This window comes from Periplaneta americana, chromosome 6 (genome assembly GCF_040183065.1).
Source record: "Periplaneta americana isolate PAMFEO1 chromosome 6, P.americana_PAMFEO1_priV1, whole genome shotgun sequence".
Taxonomy (NCBI): domain Eukaryota; kingdom Metazoa; phylum Arthropoda; class Insecta; order Blattodea; family Blattidae; genus Periplaneta; species Periplaneta americana.
Genome location: NC_091122.1, coordinates 105,322,434 through 105,345,390, shown reverse-complemented (window position 1 = coordinate 105,345,390; position 22,957 = coordinate 105,322,434). Strand labels below are relative to the sequence as shown.

Here is a 22,957-nt window from a genome sequence, read left to right as displayed (position 1 = left end):
TTACTTTCGTCAAATGCTATTGAAAACCATTGAAATGTTGAAGATACACCCTGTAGTTATTCAGCTATCTTAGTTATTCTTTCTGCTACTGTATTTCTTGACAACGAAGTATCTTGGAATAATTTCACATTTTGGGGACATATTTTCAGCTGCTTTTATCATGCATTCCTTAAACGTTGAAAGATTTGGAATGTTTCGCCAGTAAGCAGCTGATTTCATACCTGGCTTTCACTGCCAACTCACCACCTTGGTTCATTTTTATAAACATACATTGCTGCCTTTACAAGTTATTTTTGAATTTCTTCTCTTAATTTACCCTCAAAGTGAGAAAATATTTCTTCATGCATTGTATGATACTCTTTTTTGACAACACTTATAGGTGCATTGCAAATAATACACACAATTTTGCCTTACATTTTCGTGTAAATGTAACTGAGCTTCCAACTTTCATGGAGTACGTCTGTAGATTGTGTGTGCAGCAAACAATTTTATATTTGTATGAGCATTGGCAGGAAACTGTAATGGATCCACTAGGGTCTAATACTTGGTCTATAAATGATGATGATGATGATGATGTACTGGTAATTGTAAGAATTTTGGCATTGTGTTTGTATGACGGCATCTAAAAAGGAAAGTTAGAGAGCTTAATAACTTCTCTATTTTCAAAAGAAGCTGTTCAAAATTGTCTAATAATACTGTGTGTTTCCTCTCCATAGAGTCTTTTTAAGCTTCCATGGTGAATATTATCAGGAATAGACTTTTGAGTATACCACCATATCCTAAAACTTAACATTTCTAGCATTTCGGAACTGCATATAGGTTCCGTCATCAAGTCAGATATCTTGAAAATGTTAAATTCCAGGACACAGTGCTGCACTCAAAAGTCTTATTTCTTAATTGAAGTGATTTACAGTAGGTACTTAGCTCTCATTTGGCAGCATTGCAGGTAATTGTCAGAGGTCTTTTCTTGTTGTCTGCTGTGTAAAGTGGTGAAATAAATTATAGTGCTACTTCTCTCTCTTTTTGTAGGTCAACACCAACGACTGGACTATGTTCTAAGGGAGACAAACCTTGGAGGCAGTTACTTATCAGCACTCACTTCACATACGGCATACTGGACCAATTATGATGTGGCATACTTTGTTCTGACAAGACTGTTCCCCGATTTGGAGGTTCAGCAGTTACAGCAAAATTCACCAAGTATCGCCTCACAACTCTCCACAGAAGCTGCTTCAGGCAGCAAGTAGTGTGAACTGGGTGCAGGGTGTGGTATAGAAATTTGTTACTTCGTGGAATCACTTTTACCAGTTGGCCTTTAGCATCTTTTTTTCTCTTCTTTTTTCCAGAATGTGCTTGTGAAAATGGTTTTTAGTTGTTTACTGAAACAAAAATTTTCATACGTAGTTTCTTGTTTTACATTTTCTGTGTGAAGTAACCTTTGGAAAATAAGTAATTTCTCACATTGAATTAATGCAGTCCTTCTGGGAAATTGGTCTTTGCGACAGGTTTTGTTAGATTGGTTCTTTGTGCATACTGGTTTTAAGAGATGAGCAGAAATCAAATGCATTCTTGTTTGTGTAATAATATCGTGGATGGAATTGGAATATGATGATCTTACAGAGTTATAAAAACGCGTTTTATGGTCCTAAAGCCCCATTATTTTGAGAACTTTTTTTTTCTGCTGTTGTGATTTGATAGATTAATCTAGCAAATAACGGAGTATTATGGAAATTCTTTTTCTATGTATTGCAGAACAATACTTCACTTGATTAGAAAAATATGTTGGTTTGTTGTTCATGGAAGTTAATAGCTTGAGTGTTTACTTTGAAACTGTGTTCGATTTTGTGACATACTTGACTGTCGAAATATATTTTCATAATTTCCTTTGCTGCAGGTATTGATCCTTAGGGATTTTACAATAATTCATTGTACTAAGACGAGACACAATCTTTAAATACATGTACATTCTCCAAATATAAAAATGTTCCGAAAATAACGTTGCTGAAGTAACAACTTTTAAAATAATAAAAAAGTTACAGTAAACTATTTTTCAGTTTATTGTAATGCTATAGAATGGAATAATGTAATGTTAAATTTTATAAGCAAATTGTAAAGTAGAGATTCTCATTTATACGTTATGGCACAAGACATTTTCTTTTGTTGTTACCTTGTCAACAATTGCTTACCTTGAATTTACGAATTTGTCCACAGTGTGTCTGCATTATGTCACATCCTTAAAATGTCCAGCATTAATTTAGTCCTTCCTTCAAAATTTGAAAATTAATAGTAATAATTTTCAAGAAGCCAACAAATAGAATATTACATTATTTTGTTGAATCTATTTGATGATAAACTCATCAACCTCGTTAAATATTATCACCATAAAATATTAATTACATCTGCTGCTGACATCCATTATCTTAAGAACTTTAACCACAGGTCATTGTGTCATTTGTATCACAATGTTTTGCTCATCAATTGATTATTTAGACACTGAAGGCAACAGGTAGCAGAGGACAAATTGGGTATTGTTGGCATGGCATGATAAATTACGTGTATATCCTTGTATCGGGAGATGTGGCAGTAGCATGTTACATTCATTTCAAAAAGGCTAGGAATGAATCTTCATAATCTCTTCGTCGAAGTTCTTCTATTCGAAGAACGTATATAATAATGTATTAAAATAAGAGTACTTGCATTTTTTATAGTATGTTAGTAGAAATAAAATACAGATGTTTCAAAAGTTTCGATCCATTTCGATGATGTGAAATAATTTAATCACTATTACTTATTTCAATTTTTCTTATTTCTCATTAAATCTTGGTCAATTTTAATCTGATTACTCTAAATTAAAAATAAATAAATGAATAAACTAAACTTGTTCTCAGTTGGCTTGAAAACCTCTTGCAACATGTTTGCTACAATGGCCTCAAATATATTTTCTGAGTTCGAACCTTTGACTGGAATTAGATCTATACATAATAAAATTATAATATGAAAATAATTTGGAAATTAACAGACATACATGCGGATGATAATCTTATTTATGGATTGTTTCCTTTGTGAGAACTAACCTGAAATGAAAAAAAAAAAAAAAGAAAAGAAAATGGTAGTCTTGATGACTGGGATGAGTTCAAGATAAGCATATTAGTTTGACAGATGCTTTCATCAGTTTAAGTGCTTGTGTAACACATTATTTATGTTCATTTTAAGCCATATTTGTAAGTTGTTATTGTATTATTTATTAGTAATGCATCTATTTTCTTGCATTGAACAGAAAGTGCATACATTCCTGAGAAAGAGTGATGGATTAAAGTATTATATTATTAGTTACCATACCTTTGATGTTAGGTGATGTGGAGCTTTTGCTAAGGATGTAGTTTATTATTATTATTATTATTATTATTATTATTATTATTATTATTATTTTAGTAGCAGTTGTAAAGTATTACCGTACTTCCAGTACCACTACTGCTAAAACTAAGATTTACAATGAAATTGATTTTTGTATTGTTACAGTGACCTTATTAGTAGCTACCGAAGTTGCATAATTTAACTTAGTCTCCTTCTGTTTATTTAGACCTTTACACCCGCATTTTGTATAGTTTTCGTTTCTTCTTTTTCCTCCTCCTCCTCCTCTTCCTCCTCCTCCTCCTCCTCCTCCTCCTATATAAAGAAGTAGACTGCTACTGAATCACTTAGGCACAAATGTCCCATCGTGCACTCCATAAATGGAAATCAACCCAAATGACTGCAGTGTGTGGCCAACTTTGTGATGTTGCTTGGTGTAATTTTTCGTTACTATACAGCTTATTTTTGTATTACTATTAAATCCTGTTTTTATTAAAATTCGTAACTTCCATTATCACCTTGCATACATTATTAAAACAGTAGTTTTTAGCCTTGAATATTCGCACTTTATCTAGGGAGAGAGATTTTTAAATCGTATAAGATAATAGTGCACAATGAAACTTCTTTTTAAATTTAGAAATCGTCGTTTTAACTTGTGACAGCCTCAAAAAAGCCTAGTATTGATTTATATTTATTTAGATTTCGTGCGAGAACAAATTTGGAAGTCTTTATTGTCAATGGGATTTACACAGGCCTACCTCTTTAAAAACAATGACATCAGATTTGTAAAATTCCTTGGATTACGTGAAATGTCTTTATTCTTGGTATGTAATTTTTAGGTTAGGTAAGGATAGATTTAAGGATCAAATAAATACTATCACAGGCAGGAAGAGTACAGCCTATCCAGAGATTAGATAATGGACAAGACGAATCATGTAGAAAACCTTGAGGAATATTAAATAGAAAATGAAGCAAGATATGCTGTGTAGAAAACCACAAGGCACGAAGCTAATCTTACAGTTCTCTTCTATGGTACCTGTGCGATATCAAGGTTAGGAAAACCTTTTGTGTGAAAATATTACAATTTTTCTCTTCTCATGGGTTGGATATAGATGTTTCATGTCAAAATAGAGCCACATATAATTAAAGTAATTAAAAACAAGAGCAATTGAGTATTGAAAATATATTGTTCTTTTATTGAAGGGGAACAAGTGTTTTATAATGTAATGAATTTAATTATTTATTTATTTATTATTATTATTATTATTATTATTATTATTATTATTATTATTATTAACATTATCATTATTATTATTAGTATTAGTATTTTTATTCTAGCAAATTTTTGACCTAATATCTATGCACTTTTATAAGCTGCTCATAATTTGAAGCCTTGGCTGTCATATGCGCTAGCTAATATTGTGTTTTGCGAATTTTCTCCTTTATGGGTACACCATTAGCCGAAAAGTTAGTGTGTCAGCTTTCCACGTAGGTAACCCAGATTCAAATCCCGACTCATTCAAGTGGAATTTATGGTAGATAAAGACAGTGCTTCTTGGTAGGTTTCCACGCAGTACTCCCATTTTCCCCTATTAACATTTGACCATTGTTCCATTAATCATCATGATGCTGTGTTATGTATTTGTCTTCTATGATACACTGAAGGTAATGTTTATGGCAGTAAAAGAACTACAACTTCAATGTGTCATATGGGTCACTTACCAGCCATTGGATAAAAAGGAAATTATCTCTTAATATCCCAGGTATACCTAATGTAAGGAAAGTATTTGCTTAAATAAAAATATAACATTTGTTTGTTCCCTCCCCCGCCCCCTCCCCCAAAGTGGATGAGAGAACAGATTTTGAAAATCTAAGTGTTGCGGGCAACAAATAAGGCTAAGAACTACTGTATTGAAAAATCGAACTTTAGTTCAGTTTATTTACGAAAGTTACCTACATTGTTCTCAATTACATTAATGAATTATAATTTGTTCATGTACCTATTTACTAATTTGAAATCGATAATCAGTTAAGTTGATTTCCCAGTAGTTACTTACTGTTTATGTTTACAGAGGTCGGCCTGGGTAGCATAGTCGGTATAGTGTTGGCCTTTTGTGCTCGAGGTTGCGGGTTTGATCCCGGCCCAGGTCAATGGCATTTAAGTGTGCAAGCATCGTTGAATAAACCTTAATTTGTTTACAAAGTTGTATGAAAATACATTTTTTAGACTACTATTTCTGAAAGTAGGTTTTTTGGCATTAGGCAAGTATGTTAAAATTGACTATAGTAGTGTGCAAAAAGTACTTTTAATTTACAAGTGGCTTTTAAGGAACCCGAAGGTTCATTGCCGCCCTCACATAAGCCCGCCATCACTCCCTATCCTGAGCAAGATTAATCCAATCCTTATCATCATATCCAATCTCCCTCAAATCTATTTTAATATTATCCTCCCATCTACGTCTTGGCCTCCCCAAAGGGCTTTTCCCTTCAGGTCTTCCAACTAACACTTTATATACATTTCTAGATTCACTCATATGTACTACATGCCTTGCTGATCTCAAACATATGGATTTAATTGTCCTCATTATGTTAGGTGAAGAATATAATGTGTGCAATTCTGCATTGTGTAACTTTCTCCATTCTCCTTTAACTTCATTCCTCTTATCCCCAAATACTTTCCTAAGCATTTTATTCTCAAACACTCTTAACCTCTATTCGTCTCTTAAAGTGCTAGTCCAAGTTTCACAACCGTACAGAACAACCGGTAATATAACTGTTTTATAAATTCTAACTTTCAGCTATTTCGAGAGTAGACTGGATGATAAAAGCTTCTCAACTGAATAATAACAGACATTTCCCATGTTTATTCTGCGTTTAATTTCCTCTCGAATATCATTTATCTTTATTACTGTTGCTCCAAGGTATTTGAATTTTTCCAACTTTTCAAAGGATAAATTTCCAATTTTTATATTTGCATTTTGTATTATGTTCTGGTCACAAGACATATAATCATATACTTTTTTTTTTTTTCGGGGTTTACTTCCAAACCTTACTTGTTTCAAGTAAAATTCCCGTGTTTTCATTAATCGTTTGTGAGTTTTCTCCTAACATATTCACGTCATCCATTTAAACAAGCAGCTGATGTAACCCATTCAATTCCAAACCCTCCCTGTTTTCCTGGACTTTCCTAATGGCATATTCTAGAGCGAAGTTAAAAAGTAAAAGTGATGGTGCATCTCCTTGCTTTAGCTCGCAGTGAATTGGAAAAGCATCAGACAAAAACTGGCCTATACGGACTCTGCTGTATGTTTCACTGAGACACATTTTAATTAATCGAATTAGTTTCTTAGGAATACCAAATTCAATAAGAATATTATATAAAGCTTCTCTCTTAACCGAATCATATGCCTTTTTGAACTCTATGAATAAGTATTATACTGTGCCCTTACACTCCGATTTTTTCTCCAATACCTGTTGAGTACAAAAAATCTGATCAGTAGTCGATCTATTACGCCTAAAACCGCACTGATGATCCCAAATAATTTAATCTACATATGGAGTTAATCTTCTCAATAGAATATTGGACAGAATTTTGTACGACGTCAACAAAAGTGATATTCATCGAAAGTTACTACAGTTAGTCTTTCCCCCCCTTCTTAAAGATAAGTACAATTGGTTGGGTACAATTTCTTTTTCTCAAATAACATGTATAAGCTTAAAAATTTCACTAGATAATGCGTTTCCAACCTCTTGTATTAGTTCTGCTGGAATTTGATCGATACCTGGAGACTTATACTTTTTCAGATTTTCCATCACAATTTTGACTTCACAATGTGTGGGTTTGGGTATAAATAGCTCAGCATTTGGTATTTGAATATCATCCAGATCTTTTCTATTTGGCCTGTGCATATTTAGTAGTTGTCCAAAATAGTTTTTCCATCTATTCAGGATGGAATGAGAGTCTGCAAGCAAGTCACCATTGTCATCCTTGATCACGTTTATCCTTGCCTTATATCCTTTCTTAAATCCTTTTATACCCTTATATAAATCTCTAATGTTTTTATTATTACTATTTGTTTCTACCTCACAAAGTTTTTCCTTCAAGGAATCTCTCTTTTTTTTTTCCTAAGTATATGACTTGCTTTCCATCTTTCATTGAAATAATTATTTCTATTCTCCTGGACTGGATCCTGCACGAATTTGAATTTTGCCTGTTTCCTTCTTTCAACTACCATGCAAACAATCATCAAACCACGTTTCTTTTTCTTACTTCCATAATAGCCTATGCTCTGCTCAGCTGCGATTTTGTTATCTCTTACACTTTCCTACACGCTATTAATATCTAATTCCTCCTCATTTTCGTCGGAACTTTCTAAAGTGCAAACCTATTTGAAATTTCGATTTGATAATGTTGCTTAATTTCCTCATCTTTTAATTTTGGAATATTGAATCTCCTAATATTAACTTGTTGCTCTACTCGCTTGGCTACTAATAGTATTTCTCTTAATTCTCCAATTATCAAATTATGGTCAGAATCACAGTCTGCCCCTCTGAAGGATCGAATATCTGTTGTACTAGTATGTCTTCGTTTAGCTATCAAGATGTGATCTATTTGGTTGCGTGTCAATCCATCTGGAGAGGTCCAGGTATATTCATGTATATCCTTATGGGGGAATGTTATGCTTTTTACAATTAAATTTTTTGATGTGGCAAAGTTAACTAACCTAATGCCATTATCATTACTAGTCACATGTAGGCTCTCTTTTCCAATAGTTGGTTTAAAAATATCCTCCCGTTCTACTTTAGCATTGAAATCTCCAAATAAAATTTTTATGTGATATCTAGGTAACTCATCAAAAGTGTGTTCCTTTTCCTTCTTCTCTAATTGTGTCGCTATCGCAGTGTTAGGGGATTGCCTCGGACTCACTTCTTGTATTTGTCCCTATCTCCAGCTAGGCTGTGGAGCTGACCCAATGTTTTCCCCTGGGAAAAGTGTGTTCCAATTCCTCATAGAAGCTATTTTGTATTGTCTTTCTCTTCTGTAGTAATGTGAGGATTTATAACTATGATATCGCACCGTCTACACTTAAGTAATTTGTTAACATCACAGTCTAGTATATACAGTCGCGAAGCTTGGGGTGATTTTTTGCATTTCTCGCGATAGTTGCTAGCTGCTTGGAGTGCTGTGTGTACTAGGAACAATAGACTATGTCACTGCCATCGTGATCTAATACATATCTTAAGGCAGACCATGTGACTTGCTTAACCCGATCACGAAGGGCGGCGTTTCAACCATATAAATTAATTGGAATGCATAAAAAGTAACATATATTTCTCTAAAATGTAGTGTAATTACATTAATAAAATTTAAAACAATGATTAGGAGACATTTCAGACATAATTCCTTGCGAGTTAAGGTGTAATATTATTTTTGGTGTGAAAATTACGTTGTTCATATGTGTAATAGACCTACCTCCCTTTATTTCGATTAAATATTGCGAAATTATTGTACATTCATTTATGCACGATTCAATAATTTTCAGTTGCACCGCACGAATATTTAGATATGTTGATATTATAGGTTATGTTTACTGTCCCAGTTACCCCCTTTCTGTCTAATTTTTAGTGGTCTCCAATGCCCTGCCATTCATATGAAAATATTATAGGTTATATTTACTATATCTTATATTCCTAAATTCGCAATTATACATTATAATTAAGCATAATGTTATGTATGATACTCCGCACATTCAATTTGTCTGTATTTTAATACTACAATTGAGTACTGAATTATTGTATTTATCTACTACCTAAGAGATGAAGTAACAATCGTACGTACACTAATTTCATAAGAGTGGTATGATAAATTTTCTGTCTTTATCAAGGAAGGTTGATGTGCTATATTAAAATCACAATATAAATTGTTTTTTATTAAACCTCAAAATAGCTTCCATTCTAAACTTAAAATGTTGATGCGAAAAGATTATCTTAACATGTAAAATTCTCTTCACATTAAAATAACACAGTTTTGTAATTATTTCTGCAACATATTATGCAACAAGAAGTAAAGGGAACTTATGGACACATTACACTAAATAAAACATAGCTATGATACGCAATAGAGTTATAATATAATAATTCACTGAGCTCCATACACTGAAATAGAAAACCCGAACATATATTACGGCCTGGTCTAGATCGAAAAGGCATTAACTGTGCCGTATTTCGCATTGTTGTGAAAAGTTGTGTAAACTGTGAAATGTTCGTTATCGGTTGTAATAACTGTAAATGGCTAAAATACAATAATTTGAGTAATAATATGGGACAAGGAGACGTTTGTTGCACTATAAATTCTAAGAAAAAGAGGTCAGAGTTATCCTTCCAAAAGATCCAGGAAGGTGAGTTTATAAAATATAATATATACTTTATGAAAATAATATATAAACCTTATGTATTTCGTATTTCAATAGTGGAAGGAAGGTGTTAATTTTTTAAAAGAACACGATATCAAAAGTACAATACATTTTATCGTCTGCTAAGGAAAGAGTCTGTGATGAGGTGATAGTAGCGATCCTGGTGGCTAGCAACTATCTATGGATGCATATTTCAACTGTCTATGCATATTTAGTAAGTATTGAGCTTCGCAACTGTATATACTAAACTGTGATAACGTGTCACTGTTAAATTCGACGTTTTTTACTGCTGATTCTATTCTTTTATGAATAAAGAATCCTGTTCCTAATTGGTGATTATTGTTTCCTCCTCCATAGTACAGTAAGTAATCTCCTATTGGCAATTTGGCATTCCCATCTAACCTAACCTTCTGCACTCTCACAAAGTCTATTCTATATCTAGCTAGTTCTTTTGCTACTAATGTTACCCCTCCTGTTTTATATAGACTTGTAACATTCCAAGTACCAAATCTCATAACCTTATTCCTTTGCTATGATTGTGTCAAAGAATCAGTCCCATTCCGAGGCTTATATTGAGGTTTCGCAACAATTTGTTTTTACGGTGATGGGTTGTTAGCCCTTCGCCCAACCCCCAAGCTGAAGGACCACCCCTTATCGGCTGTCCACAACTGCTTATTCAATATATTCGTAGCTACCCTCTATATCTGGAGGCCGTCTCCTCTATCCACAACCTGAGGATGCGCCATACCGTGGAAGTACTTTTAACACTAGTACGAAAAGTGTTTTTAACACTGACTTTCAATTATTTGCACCGATTGTCTGTTGTTTCCCCATCAGGTATTATACAGGATCAATCAAAACTGATCAGTAAATAGCTGAAAGAATGGCAGACATATTTTTAAAATTGACTCCTTTTGGTTAAGAAACATACACAAATTAAATAAATTGCTTCAATAGCTATTTTATTGACAATTATATGAAACAATTAAAAATTAAATGTAATTAAAAAAAAGTAGGAGACACCCAGGTCTGGACGAGGGATCTCTCCTTCTGCAGTCGAATACTCAAGCACTGAGCTACAACATTAGCTTCTTTTAACGTGATTAAGTTTTACTGTTACTACGAAGTGGACTACAACAGTGGAGAAATCTGAATTGTCTCTATATCAGCATGGACGAACGGTTGTCTAAAAATAGTGTACAACACATGTTAAAAATCATATTATTTTGTTTGCCTGTGGTGTGGTTTTGCAATTGTCCCTGCTCACAAAATCAAATGTTTTTTTTAACACTTGTATTATAAATAACTACCGTATTTACCTGCATAATACACGCACTTTTTTTTTCGATTTTTATAACAAAAAACTGGGGTGCATTCTTTATGCGAGAAAAGAACACGTGTTAAAGGTGAGCCAGCTTGAATGCTGAAATAATTTGATAGAATACTTAACAATATATGGACCGTGACTAATTTATATATTGATTGTGTCACACTTAAGACCATCGATAGTTAGCAGCAGTTGTATAAACAGTTGAACTTATAACAATGAATGCAGCTACAATAAGACAAGACACTTTATTGTTATTATTAACATCAGCCTTACCTCATTCACTGTCAGGTTCAGCATCACTGCTATCATTTGTCACAGATTCATATTCCTCTATGTGTCTATTATGCGGGGAATTTTTTTTAAATTTTAACGCAAAAAATTGGAATGCATCTATTACACGGGTAAATACGGTATTAAGAATTTTAAAAGAGTATACCTGTATGATGTAACTTGTATTTTGGAGAAGTACCAGTATAAGAGATGAACATAGACTGGCTTCACTGAATCCTGTAATTACTGAACCTAACTTTAGTTTTTTTTTTCCTTCTGGGCTTAATCTCGTATTGCAGCACTGAATTTTAACATCTCAGGAAGGAACTCGTCTGTGACAATCATTTTCATTGTTCATTATTGGGCAGTGCCACAGTGTTAGTGCATCATTATTTGGTGGTACAGTTCTGACTGTAGGTATTTAGAAGAAAAGGTTAAAGTTCGTAAATAATGTTTACATTTGTAGTAGGACTGAGTGGTAAAATATTTTAATCCGTCTCCCCTTTAAGAAGGTATTCTGCAAGAATATCTTTTAATTCCATGTAGAAGAAATTAGTGAACGAAGTTAAGGTGAAAGTATGAGAACCACAAAGTGTCCTTGCAATTTCAGCGAACTAGTCATCTTGTGCAATAACTATGCCTGTGTGTGCCAACTTGCGGCAATGCATTGGCAAAAGGTGTTAAACAGCTGCCATACACCTCTGAAATTTGTTACTATTGTGCCAGTTGTGGGACTATAATTACCAAGTCCCATCATGAGGAAGTCAATTCTTTAGAGTAACTTTTCAGAGAAGCTTATCTTGAAGTAAATCAAGTCTTGTATTGTGTAAATCAGTAAAGCTGAGGTCTGGATTTATTTGTGTTAAGATGTTTTTTCTGACTGCAAGGGCCAAGATATTTCAGTGTCCAGTGTACTTATAAATGCACCACAGTGCCGTTAATCTTATGGAAAAAGTGAGCATTGTAGTTGTGTTAATTTCATAGTATTTTAAATTTAATTTAATTTAATTTACTGACATTTTACGAATTGGGGCATATTGAGAATTGCAATTTCAAATTAAAATCTTCTTTAATGTATTTTAAGGGAAATTTGAGAAAATTTATTCATCATAATGCAGTGACAAATTTATCAAACTACAGCATAAGCAAAATTTATTTCATCAGAGTATCAGTACTGCAATGAATGGTATTTATCATTACGTATTATGTGGTATACCAGTTTCTGGTTCCAGTATTACAGTACCTATGTAATAAGCTCTGTAGTATTATTCTGTGACATAGTTTAATTTAGTAAATGAAATAAAACAATGCAAAGATAATATGAGAATAATTATAGAAACTTGAGTAGAATTATTGAAAGTAGTCGAATAAAAATAAAAGTAATTCTTTGTTAATATTATTTTAGGAAGAGAATGATTAGGAATCTAAAACCGTAATGTAATAACCAAAATAAATTAAATGACTTTGTTTAGTTACATTTTCTCTAGAATTTAATTGTAAAATGCCTTTTGTAAGATCTCATAAGAAAACCCTGTATTTTAAGTGTTCTTCATTTATAAATATTTTTACACAGTATTGCTATGCACATGGAGAAATATTTGTGGTAGAGACTAAATATTGCGTAAATATTAACCAACGTCAATATTTTGTTATACTTATCAGACTGATATCTGACAATAATTTCAGAGTAGGGATTATAGTTACGTGTTGATGAAGTTTAGAGTATTTCCTTAAATTGCATTTTTGTAAATGAAGGCATGGGGTGGTGTGTCATGTTTTTATCAAAGAATCTGTACAATTTAATTTCAAAACTGGCTTTTTAACATCTTATAGTCAAGTGCATTGTCTCAAAGTTGGAAAGTATTTTTTAGACTTAGATAAATTGTGGAATCTTAAAATATTGGTTGATTTTAGTCACTGTAAGTTTTTTTAAGGCTTAAATATTTAACTTACAATTTGTAAGTTTTGTCTTATTTTCCTCGCATATTTGAATTAGAAGCGATTGCTGTGCTAGTGATCAATAACTTTATAGTGAGTAGATTGAAAGTCAGCTTACTGTCAGAACTATTCAACAACAGGCTCATTATACTCGTATCACAATGAATGACAAATACATGTAAGTCAATAAAAATTCGTACTGTACCTTTCCTTGGTCTCTTTTAATCATGTCTCCCTCCTCCGTCAAATGAGATGAGAGGTGTGATGTTCGATGGATAAGTCCGTAAAGCAAGTCTGTTTTATTGAAGTAGTCTGTATTTAGTAGGCCCTACGTTGACAAGTAGCCAAACACTTCTCTGTTTCAAATAAATAATTTCTCTGGAAATGTATAACTTACTTTGTTTTATCTGGCTTTATTTCTCACATAAGGAAAAAAATCAGTGAGCTCATTTTTCAAATCAAATCTTATTTTGCCAAGAACACTTCTATTTCATATGCATACTTTTTGAGTGAATGACTTCGTAAATATTGAATACAAGTAAAAACAAAATCCATCCAATTGTTTAGCACATAAAATTTTACACAGATGCAGGAACTGACATACAGAGAAATATCAGTATACTATGCTGAAATATATTTTTTCGTTATCAGGGATGCTTGAAATATGCATTTCTGAGATGGTGGTGGTGATGATGATAATTATTGTTATTATTATTACTACTACTACTACTACTACTACTACTACTACTACTACTACTACTACTGTTATTATTGTGGCATCACAATATTTTGTCAATGTTTGTTATAGTGTAAAATTGAAAACGTGAACTAGTTGTACAGAGTGGTCAGATTATCTTTAGACTGGTGGAGTGTGGGAGCTGACGTGACTCGGTCACATTAATGGATTCACATGGCTGTTTGTGCGATCAGTTGAGACCGAGTGCTGCTGTTGCATGGTTTGTTTCACAGAGTGTAGCCGTTACTGTTAGTTTGTATAGTTTCTGTATGTTTTTTCAGTGTAATTTCAATGTGTAGACATTACTGTTGGTGTAATTGCGGGGGTGTGTGTGTGTGTGTGTGTGTGTGTGTGTGTGTGTGTGTGTGTGTGTGTGTGTGTGTGTGTGTGTGTGTGCGCGCGCGCGCGCGCGCGTGCGTGCGTGCGTGCGCGCGCGCTTGCGAAAAGTTCAAATTAGCACCCTTATGTGAAAACAGAATTGTGTTGAGAGGTCTGTAGGAAATTTCTTGTTGGCGTTCAAGTTCTAAAACAGAGATACAGTTAGACAACTGGTTTTTAGATTAAGAGAAACTGGTTTACTAAATGCTAGAATTCATAGGCGAAAAAGAACAGCTTTAACAGAAGAAAAAGTTGATGAAATTGAGACATCTTTAGAATGCTCTCCAATGAAATTTCTATGTCGCCTGTTTCAAGAAGTAGGCATTTCAAAAGGATCAGCCCACACAGCAACTAAACTGTTCAACTGAAACAGTACCAGGTGAAAATGTAATACAGGAATTACGGCTATGTAACAACGTAAGTAGAGTGAATTTCTGTAATTGGGCTTTACAGAATATTGGCGACGGTATGGTTGATCCAGAGTTAATTATTTTCTCTGCTGAGGCATGGTTTATTTATACCATTATGCCTGTACACAAAACAACAGATACTGGAGCTTGGGCAACCTCCCACAGAATTCACGAAGTTCCCTTACATGATGCAAAAATCTGTGTATGGTGTGCTGTCACTGCCAGAAGAATACTAGGGCTCATATTTTTTGAGACAAAATAAATGCAGAGAAGTATCACACACAAATACTCTCAAATTTCTTCCCATTGTTGTCAGATGATGAGAGAGAATACAGGTATTTTCAACAAGATTTCACCACAGCTCAGACTGCTGAGGATTCTTTGAAAGGTATAAGGGAGGTTTTTAATGACAGAATTATTTCCAAACGTTTATGGGCCGCATGTTTCCAGATTTTATCTTGTGATTATTATTTGTGGGGATACCTGAAAAACCGAGTCTGTAGAAGTAACCCACACACCATCGATGAACTGAAAGACAATATAAGGAGAGAAATTACCAGAATTACTGAACAAGAACTTTTGTGTATTAATGCAAATTTCATCACAAGATGCCAGATATGTGTGAATCAAGATGGCCACCACTTTTAGCAACTCTTATAACACAGGTTAGTTCTCATTATACAGTAAATTATGATTGTTTGCATGCTTTACATATTATAGGTAAAAGTGAGTGTAATGGTCTCTTACAGGTTCTCATTATGCAATGAATTATAATTTTTTTTTGCATGCTTTACATAATATACGTAAAATGAAGCGGAGTGTTAGGAAGGAAAAATTCTGAGAGCCAGATGCAATCACGCTGCATCAGCTCCCATGCTTCACTGGCCGAAAGATTATCTGATTGCTTTGTACTTGGAGAAACTACAGTATTGTGATAATTACATGACAGTGTGGAATAAAATGTTACTGTTATATTATTTTTGTTCAGTGTAAATAAGTTCTAAATTATGATTGCTTATGATATTTGTAATATTTCTAAGAATATCAAAAATAATATGATGTAATAGAAAACAAATATTCTTTCTGATTTGTTTCATACTTACGTTAATTTCTGAATTTTCATTTATTTTACTCAAAATACATCGGGAATAATAATGATCATTTTATTTGAAGTCTGATGCAAAAATTAGATTTTAATTTTAATTTAATTATCATTTCATATATCGACATCACCTCTTTTAAATTAATTCCCTGGAACAGTGTATATTTTATACGAAAATGAACAGCTTCATTGTACTCAACTGAACAGTTGCTAAAGAATTATGCCTGTGTTAATGTTTTGACAGTAAGATGATCCTATGATAATAGTATTACGAAGTATGATCAGTGATCACATATCTCACTACATTCAGTTTTTCATGTTAAGTTAAGAATGTTTAGATGCAGTAGAAAATAAAATTGTCTATGTTATACAGTAAGTTGAGCACTGCTGAATTATTGATGACTGATGAGAGATTTAAGAAAATGAAACAGGAACCGGTAATAATAGGTTAACATATAGAATCACTAAAAAAGACATAGTAGCATTTTTAAATCAGATAATGATAATAATAATAATTTTGAAAAGGCCTGCGCACTGCATGTGATTGAATTTTAGTACTTCATTGTAGCCTATTGATTTAGTACTACTGAAGCTGTGTTTCTAAAAGTATACTTAAGAGGACTGGGTAGTCTGAGCGTATGGCTGTTGTATATGAGTGAAAAAATTTTGCTATTACTCTTCAACTTTTAAATATATCTATTTACAATTTTTTTACAGCATATACACATTATTTGCATATCTTTGAAAAATATTGGAGTGCAAGAGGCCAAATGACTTTTATTGTCAAATGCTTGGAATTAGAAAACAACAACACATTATTTGCAGGTATATTTTGGTTTTGAGATGCTGAAAAGAATATTTAAAAATGTTCATATTTTTTTTTATACTTTTCTGGCTGTAGAATTCATAATATATTTTGATAAGAAAATCAAGTCCATGTGGTTGATAGAGGACGAAATCGGAAATGAAATAACAGACAGACCAGGAATACTGAACAGATGGACGAAATATGTAGAAGAGTTACAGGAGACGGAATCATTCAGATGACTTGGCTATAGAAGACGAAAAAGGAATTTCTATTTTAAGGGAAGAAGTTGAACTAGCGTTTAAGGAAATTAAGAATGGGAAAGCAACAGGAGTTGATAGAATCCCCATTGAATTAGTGAAGTGCTTGGGTAAAGACAAGAAGGAAATTCTGTCATTATGTAACGATATATATGAGCAAGATGACTGGCCTGGAGATTTCACAAGGACAGTGTTGCTTCCAATATCGAAGAAAAATAATGCAAAGAAATGTAACAAGTTCAGGACTATCAGCCTGATATCGCACTCAGCGAAGATTCTTCTGCAAATACTGAATCGACGTTTATATTCTAAGATGGAAGAACAGTTGGAAGAAGAGCAATTTGGCTTCAGGAACGGAAAAGGTACGAGAGATGCAATTGGACTGCTGTAAACAATCCGCGAAAGATACCTAGAGAAGAATAAAGATGTGTATATAATATTTGTGGATTTAGAAAGGGCCTTTCACAGAGTGGATTGGAGTAAACTGATGGGAATCCTAAAGAAAATTGGCGTAGATTGCAGAGGAGGCTGTTCAGTAACCTTTATATGAAACGAATCAAAGGTTAGGAAGTGAAATAGGGAGAGGAGTACAACAAGGATGCTCTTTATCACCTATCCTGTTCAATATTTACTTAGAGAGTTTAGTGAAAAACTGTTTTCAGAACATGGGAGGTGTGATAGTAGGAGGAAGAAGAATAAAGTGTGTAAGATTTGTTGATGATATGGCGTTGTTAGCAGAAGAGGAGATGACAGCTGTGAGCAGTATGGAATGAAGATAAATGCCAACAAGACGAAGACCATGGTCATAGGAAGAAAAGTAAAGAAGGTAAACTTGCGAATTCTAAATCAGGCAGTAGAGCATGTGGATAGCTTCAAATACTTGGATGTACTATAAGCAGTAACATGAGCTGCTGCCAAGAAGTCAAAAGGAGAATAGCAATGGTAAAGGAAATTTTTAATAGAAAAAGAAGCATCTTCTGTGGACCTCTGGAGAAAGAACTAAAACTAAGGCAGACACTAGTGAAGTACTTTGTGTGGAGGGTAGCATTGTATGGGGCAGAAACATGGACATTACAACGAAGTGAAGAGACTAGAAGCATTTGAAAGGTGGATATGGAGAAGGATGGAGCAGGTGAAATGGACAGACAGAGTAAGAAATGAAGCTGTGTTGGAAAGAGTGGATGAAGAAAGAATGATGCTGAAACTTATCAGGAAGAGAAAAAGGAATTGGCTGGGTCATAGGTTGAGAAGAAACTGCCTACTGTAGGATACACTGGAAGGAATGGTGAATGGGAGAGAATTCAGGGCAGAAGAAGATATCAGATGATAAATGACATTAAGATATATGGATCATATGCAGAGACAAAGAGGAAGGCAGAAAATAGGAAAGACTAGAGAATGATAAGTTTACAGTGAAAAACCTGCCCTTGGGCAGAACACTATGAACGAATGTATAAAAATGGCCATGCATCTTCACTACCATATTAAATAGGAGTATGCAAAATTTCAGCCCCCTAGCCCCAGTAGTTTCTGAGAAATATGTTCCTAAAATACCCATGTTTTAACTTAAATTTAATTAATATTTTTCAGGTTTAAATTTTGTTTATAAAATCAAGTATATGAGTTAGAAAGATAATCTAAGAACGAAAGTATACCTGAAAATATTGTATGTGTGCTGTAAAAATTGTAAATTGATAGATTCAAAAGCTTAAGAGTAATAACAAAATTTCTTCACTTATTTCACTTATACAAAATAGCTATATGTTCAGACTACCCAGTCCCCTTAAAAGGGAAACTGATCTTACCATAAGAATGATGATATTATTATTATTATTATTATTATTATTATTATTATTATTATTATTACAGTATTGACTTTGTTATTTTAATCATACATAAACGTTATTGGTGTTCAGTGTTTTTACACTTGGTGATGCTATTAATTTATACTTAACTACATCTGCTGTATTATTTTCTGGTTAATTCAGACAAAATCTTTGGATAATCTGTACTCATTTTGCTGTTATCTAGACATCTAACTTGTGATGTGCAAAGTTGGAAGGATACCAACAACAGATAATTTTCTGTTTTATTATAGAGTAAAATCTAATGGATCACATAATTACATTAATTTGATTCGTTGTACTAACTCTGTACGGAGTAAGATTGTGAATCTAATATACTGAGAAAAATTCGTCTTCTATTTGGCGCTAATACTACATGAAAATCTATGTTTCAATATAACATCTGATTTGTTTGAGAAGACATAAAATAAAATTGCTATAAAATTATACCAGGAGTGATACAAAAGATATTTTAGTTACAACACAGGCGTTCTGTATAATTTATTTTTTTTACGAGCAGATAAAATCAGATTGTCACTTAGCAACAATTGAATAAACCGTCGTTTACTGCAGCAACAATGGAATAAACTGGCGTTTACTGCAAGTAATAAGTCAAATTGTGTGTTGTGGTTTGCAAAATATAAAGGTGTAACATTATTTAGTCATTTTTGCCGTGAGTATGGAGTTAGGAGAGCTCCACATCACAAGTTGATAATGTTATCACACGTTTGAAGGAAGTGATCTGTTAATATGCGTCACATTGATGGCATGTCCTCGAAACTGAAGCTGCTGTTAGCACTACTATGACAGCAAGCCACAAGAAGAATCTCAGACGACTGTCCACAGAAATGGCTCTGCCATACACAACTTGTGAACATTACCTGAAACTCTATGCCTACTGAATGCAATGTGTTCAGACATTACACAATGTGGATCTCCTGAAACAAATCAAATTTACTTCCCATACCATAACTGCAACAGAAAAACTTTGGCATGGTATTCAGACAGAATGGCGCACAACCTCGCTGGGCAAAAGAAGTTCGTGATTTTCTCAATAATATTTACATCAAGTGGTGCAGTCATGGTGGGCCAATTATGTGGATTCCAGACCTGACACCATCTAAGTTCTTTGGAATTTTGTGAAGAACAATGTCTGTGCACAGCGACCTATGGATATTGATGATTTCAAAGAAAATATTGTCTCAATTTTTTAAATAATTATTCCCTGACATGTTACATCACACATGGGAGGGAGGAATTAGTTATGAATTATTTTGTGTCTGTAAAGATGAGCACGTTGATGACTAATGTGATTAAAACTGCCATCCTTATAAAGTGTAGTTACAAATTTCTGAAAAAATAAGTAGCAACAATTCTCAGCATTTTTATTTTATGTCTTCCCAAATGGATGATCCTGTATATTTTTAGAGTCATATACATAGTACAGTATGTTGGAATAGAGCAGAAAAGAGATATGTGATCATTGTATTGAAGAAATACAGAAAATTTTTGTAATGACAAGACTGTATAGATCCATATAAACAGACTTTTTTCCTTGATTTAGTCAGAGTGCAATAATATATCTTTTTCTTCTCACGCTGTAAAGGCAATTCTATCACTGTTCACTTGCTTGCACCCTGCAGTGATCAAGTAAGTCTGTTGTAGATGTGTGTTTTTTTATATAAATATTGTCCGTGTTTGTTCTTAATTCTTGAATCTGCAATAACAGGGGCCATATTTTTTTTGCGGACATCTGTGATATTTTTGAGACAAAGATGTAATTGAGAAAAATAATAATATCAGAAAAAGGTGAATTTGAATAATGAAGTTTTAACCAATGTTCGGAATTGTTAACTGAAGCATGTTAATGACGTATGATAATATAATTACAATTCTGACTAATTTGTTGTTCCACTTGCAACTATTGTTTGTGAACACAATTACATCCAACTTAGACATACCAAATTTTATTACAGTTAATTTAATAGGCCTATCTGAAATGTTTATTTGAATATTAACCTTGTATCATGTTCCTTAAGATTCCAGTCTGATTCCTATAAATATTTAAGGGTGAATAATTTACATTACCCCTTTTATAATTTATTGGTTATTATGACCTGTTTTGTGTAAAGCAAAAGTACAAGCTATTGTTGTGTGTTACCAGTATTATAACCCGTCTGACGAAACATTGCAGTTTTCAGATGAGGGCGCTCGTGTGTCGCGAATGCGATCCACTCAGTCTCGATGCGTGGCGAGTCAGCTGGAGAAATGTTGGTACAGTCTGACAATAAAAACATCAACAGCTGTTATGAATGTAATCAAATACAATTACCAATACCATAGTTGAATTTACTTTTTCTGTCATGATATATATCCGTACTTTATTCCAGAAGTAGCTGTATCCCCGACGCAGAGGTCTCAATTTCATTTGCACTATCAGTTGAACTGCTGTATCTGTGCTGCCACCTGGCCTATCATAATCCATCTCATCTTCATCACACTCTTCGTCACTACACACAATGCCTATGTTTATTACTACCCTTTTTATTTCCTCTTCCATTAACACGTCACGACGCCAATATTCGTCCTCGATAAGTTTAACATATTGGCAGCATTTTATCGAGACTTCTTTGCTGATTTCGTTTATTGATTGTGCGGTAATTTGTTTCAAAACTGACAGCCTCCAGAATGTATCATTTCCATCATTAAACTGTATCTTTTCTTAACAGCATTCAGAAGTTTGCGTAGGGTCGGAATTTATTTTCTCTTCCCATAAAACTCCAAAAATGTTCTGCGGATGACACATTTTTTCAAAATCATCAAGTACAATTTTCTTTGGATGTGGGCGGCTTTCATCAGGAGTTGAAAATTGTCCTCCAATGCGCTTTGCTTCCTCACCTCCTTAGCTATAGTATGTATTGTTCTTTCAATCTTCCCCACCGCCATTGCTGTTCTTTTCACAGCGTTCGTTAATAGAATGATCAGACCTTTCTTTTTCTCTTCTTTACAAAATTTTAGTACATTGTATATAATATTTCTGCTTTGCGAGTGTAAGACTTCGCGTGACGAGTGTCTCAGCGGAGTTTCCATTCACTCTTGTGTACATACACACTTCCAATACCGACTAGCAGACTGAACGAACTGAACTGAGGCATTTCTTTACGGCAGGGCTATGCATAGTACGTCAAAACAGGGTGACGTAATGCAGTATCGAGTGCATGTTTATGTCCAAGCTTACTCTACCTGCCGTCTGCAATGATTCTTCAGACAGGTTATACTTCTTTTTCAGACTGAATTTAATGCAGAAAACATTAAGTTCCTGCAGTAATTGTAATAACTGAAAACATCAGTGACCATCTTCTGGGTAACAGCAAGAGCATTTTGCAACAATAGTTTGTTTTCACTAATGTAAAAGTGTTCAGAAGTACAGAGTTGAAAAGTTTCTATTATGGCAGCTGATTACGAAAGTGGCATGGAAATACATATTTAAAAAAATTAAATATAAGCTAATCGAACAAGCAACAATGCATCGACTTAGTCATCATTTTCTAATGACAGTTACTCTTTGTTACACAGCTAAATATTAATTTTACAAAGAAAGGAATGTACCAGTATCCAATTTTTATACTCTGTGTGTTGAACTATAATTTGGTAATGACAGAATTTCATTATTTTCGTTGGAAAATTTCAGTAATATTATTTAAAATTGTTTATCCATGACCATAACGAAAAACATGTCTTTACTAGATACTTTTGCGTTTGTAAAGGATGCTTTTATTCAACATTACTTTATTCCACTCGTGAGATAAAGACTTTACCTCACAGTTTGAACTTTATCTCACAGTTCATTAGTATTTTCCTAGTTCCCGGGCACACACATATACTTTTCCATTCAACTATTACTCAAGAAGTTAATATATTAGTTACTAGATGTCACTACCTCTACTTCTTTATTACCATTTCTTAAATATACATACACTCAATCTCCTTCTCTTTTCTCTATCAACTACGTCGTAATTTGTGCATTGCATTCATATCTAATATGTATTTTTTTTTTTAATTTGTAATAATTTAGCTTTTGGGAGGCGAGGAGACTTGAACCTACGAAGTTGCGTTTATA

At 33.5% G+C, this 22,957-nt stretch overlaps 1 protein-coding gene across 2 annotated transcripts in view; it reads left to right on the top strand.

The window, feature by feature from the left end:
* LOC138701615 (phospholipase DDHD1-like) overlaps positions 1-20,830 on the top strand; it is a 94,882-nt gene extending 74,052 nt beyond the window's left edge. For both annotated transcript variants that reach the window (XM_069828689.1, XM_069828690.1), the window contains exon 13: positions 1,030-20,830. In XM_069828689.1, coding sequence (XP_069684790.1) covers positions 1,030-1,247 — 218 coding nt within the window. In that variant the 3' untranslated portion in view covers positions 1,248-20,830. The remainder of the gene's footprint in view (positions 1-1,029) is intronic.
* Positions 20,831-22,957: the final 2,127 nt, after the last annotated feature.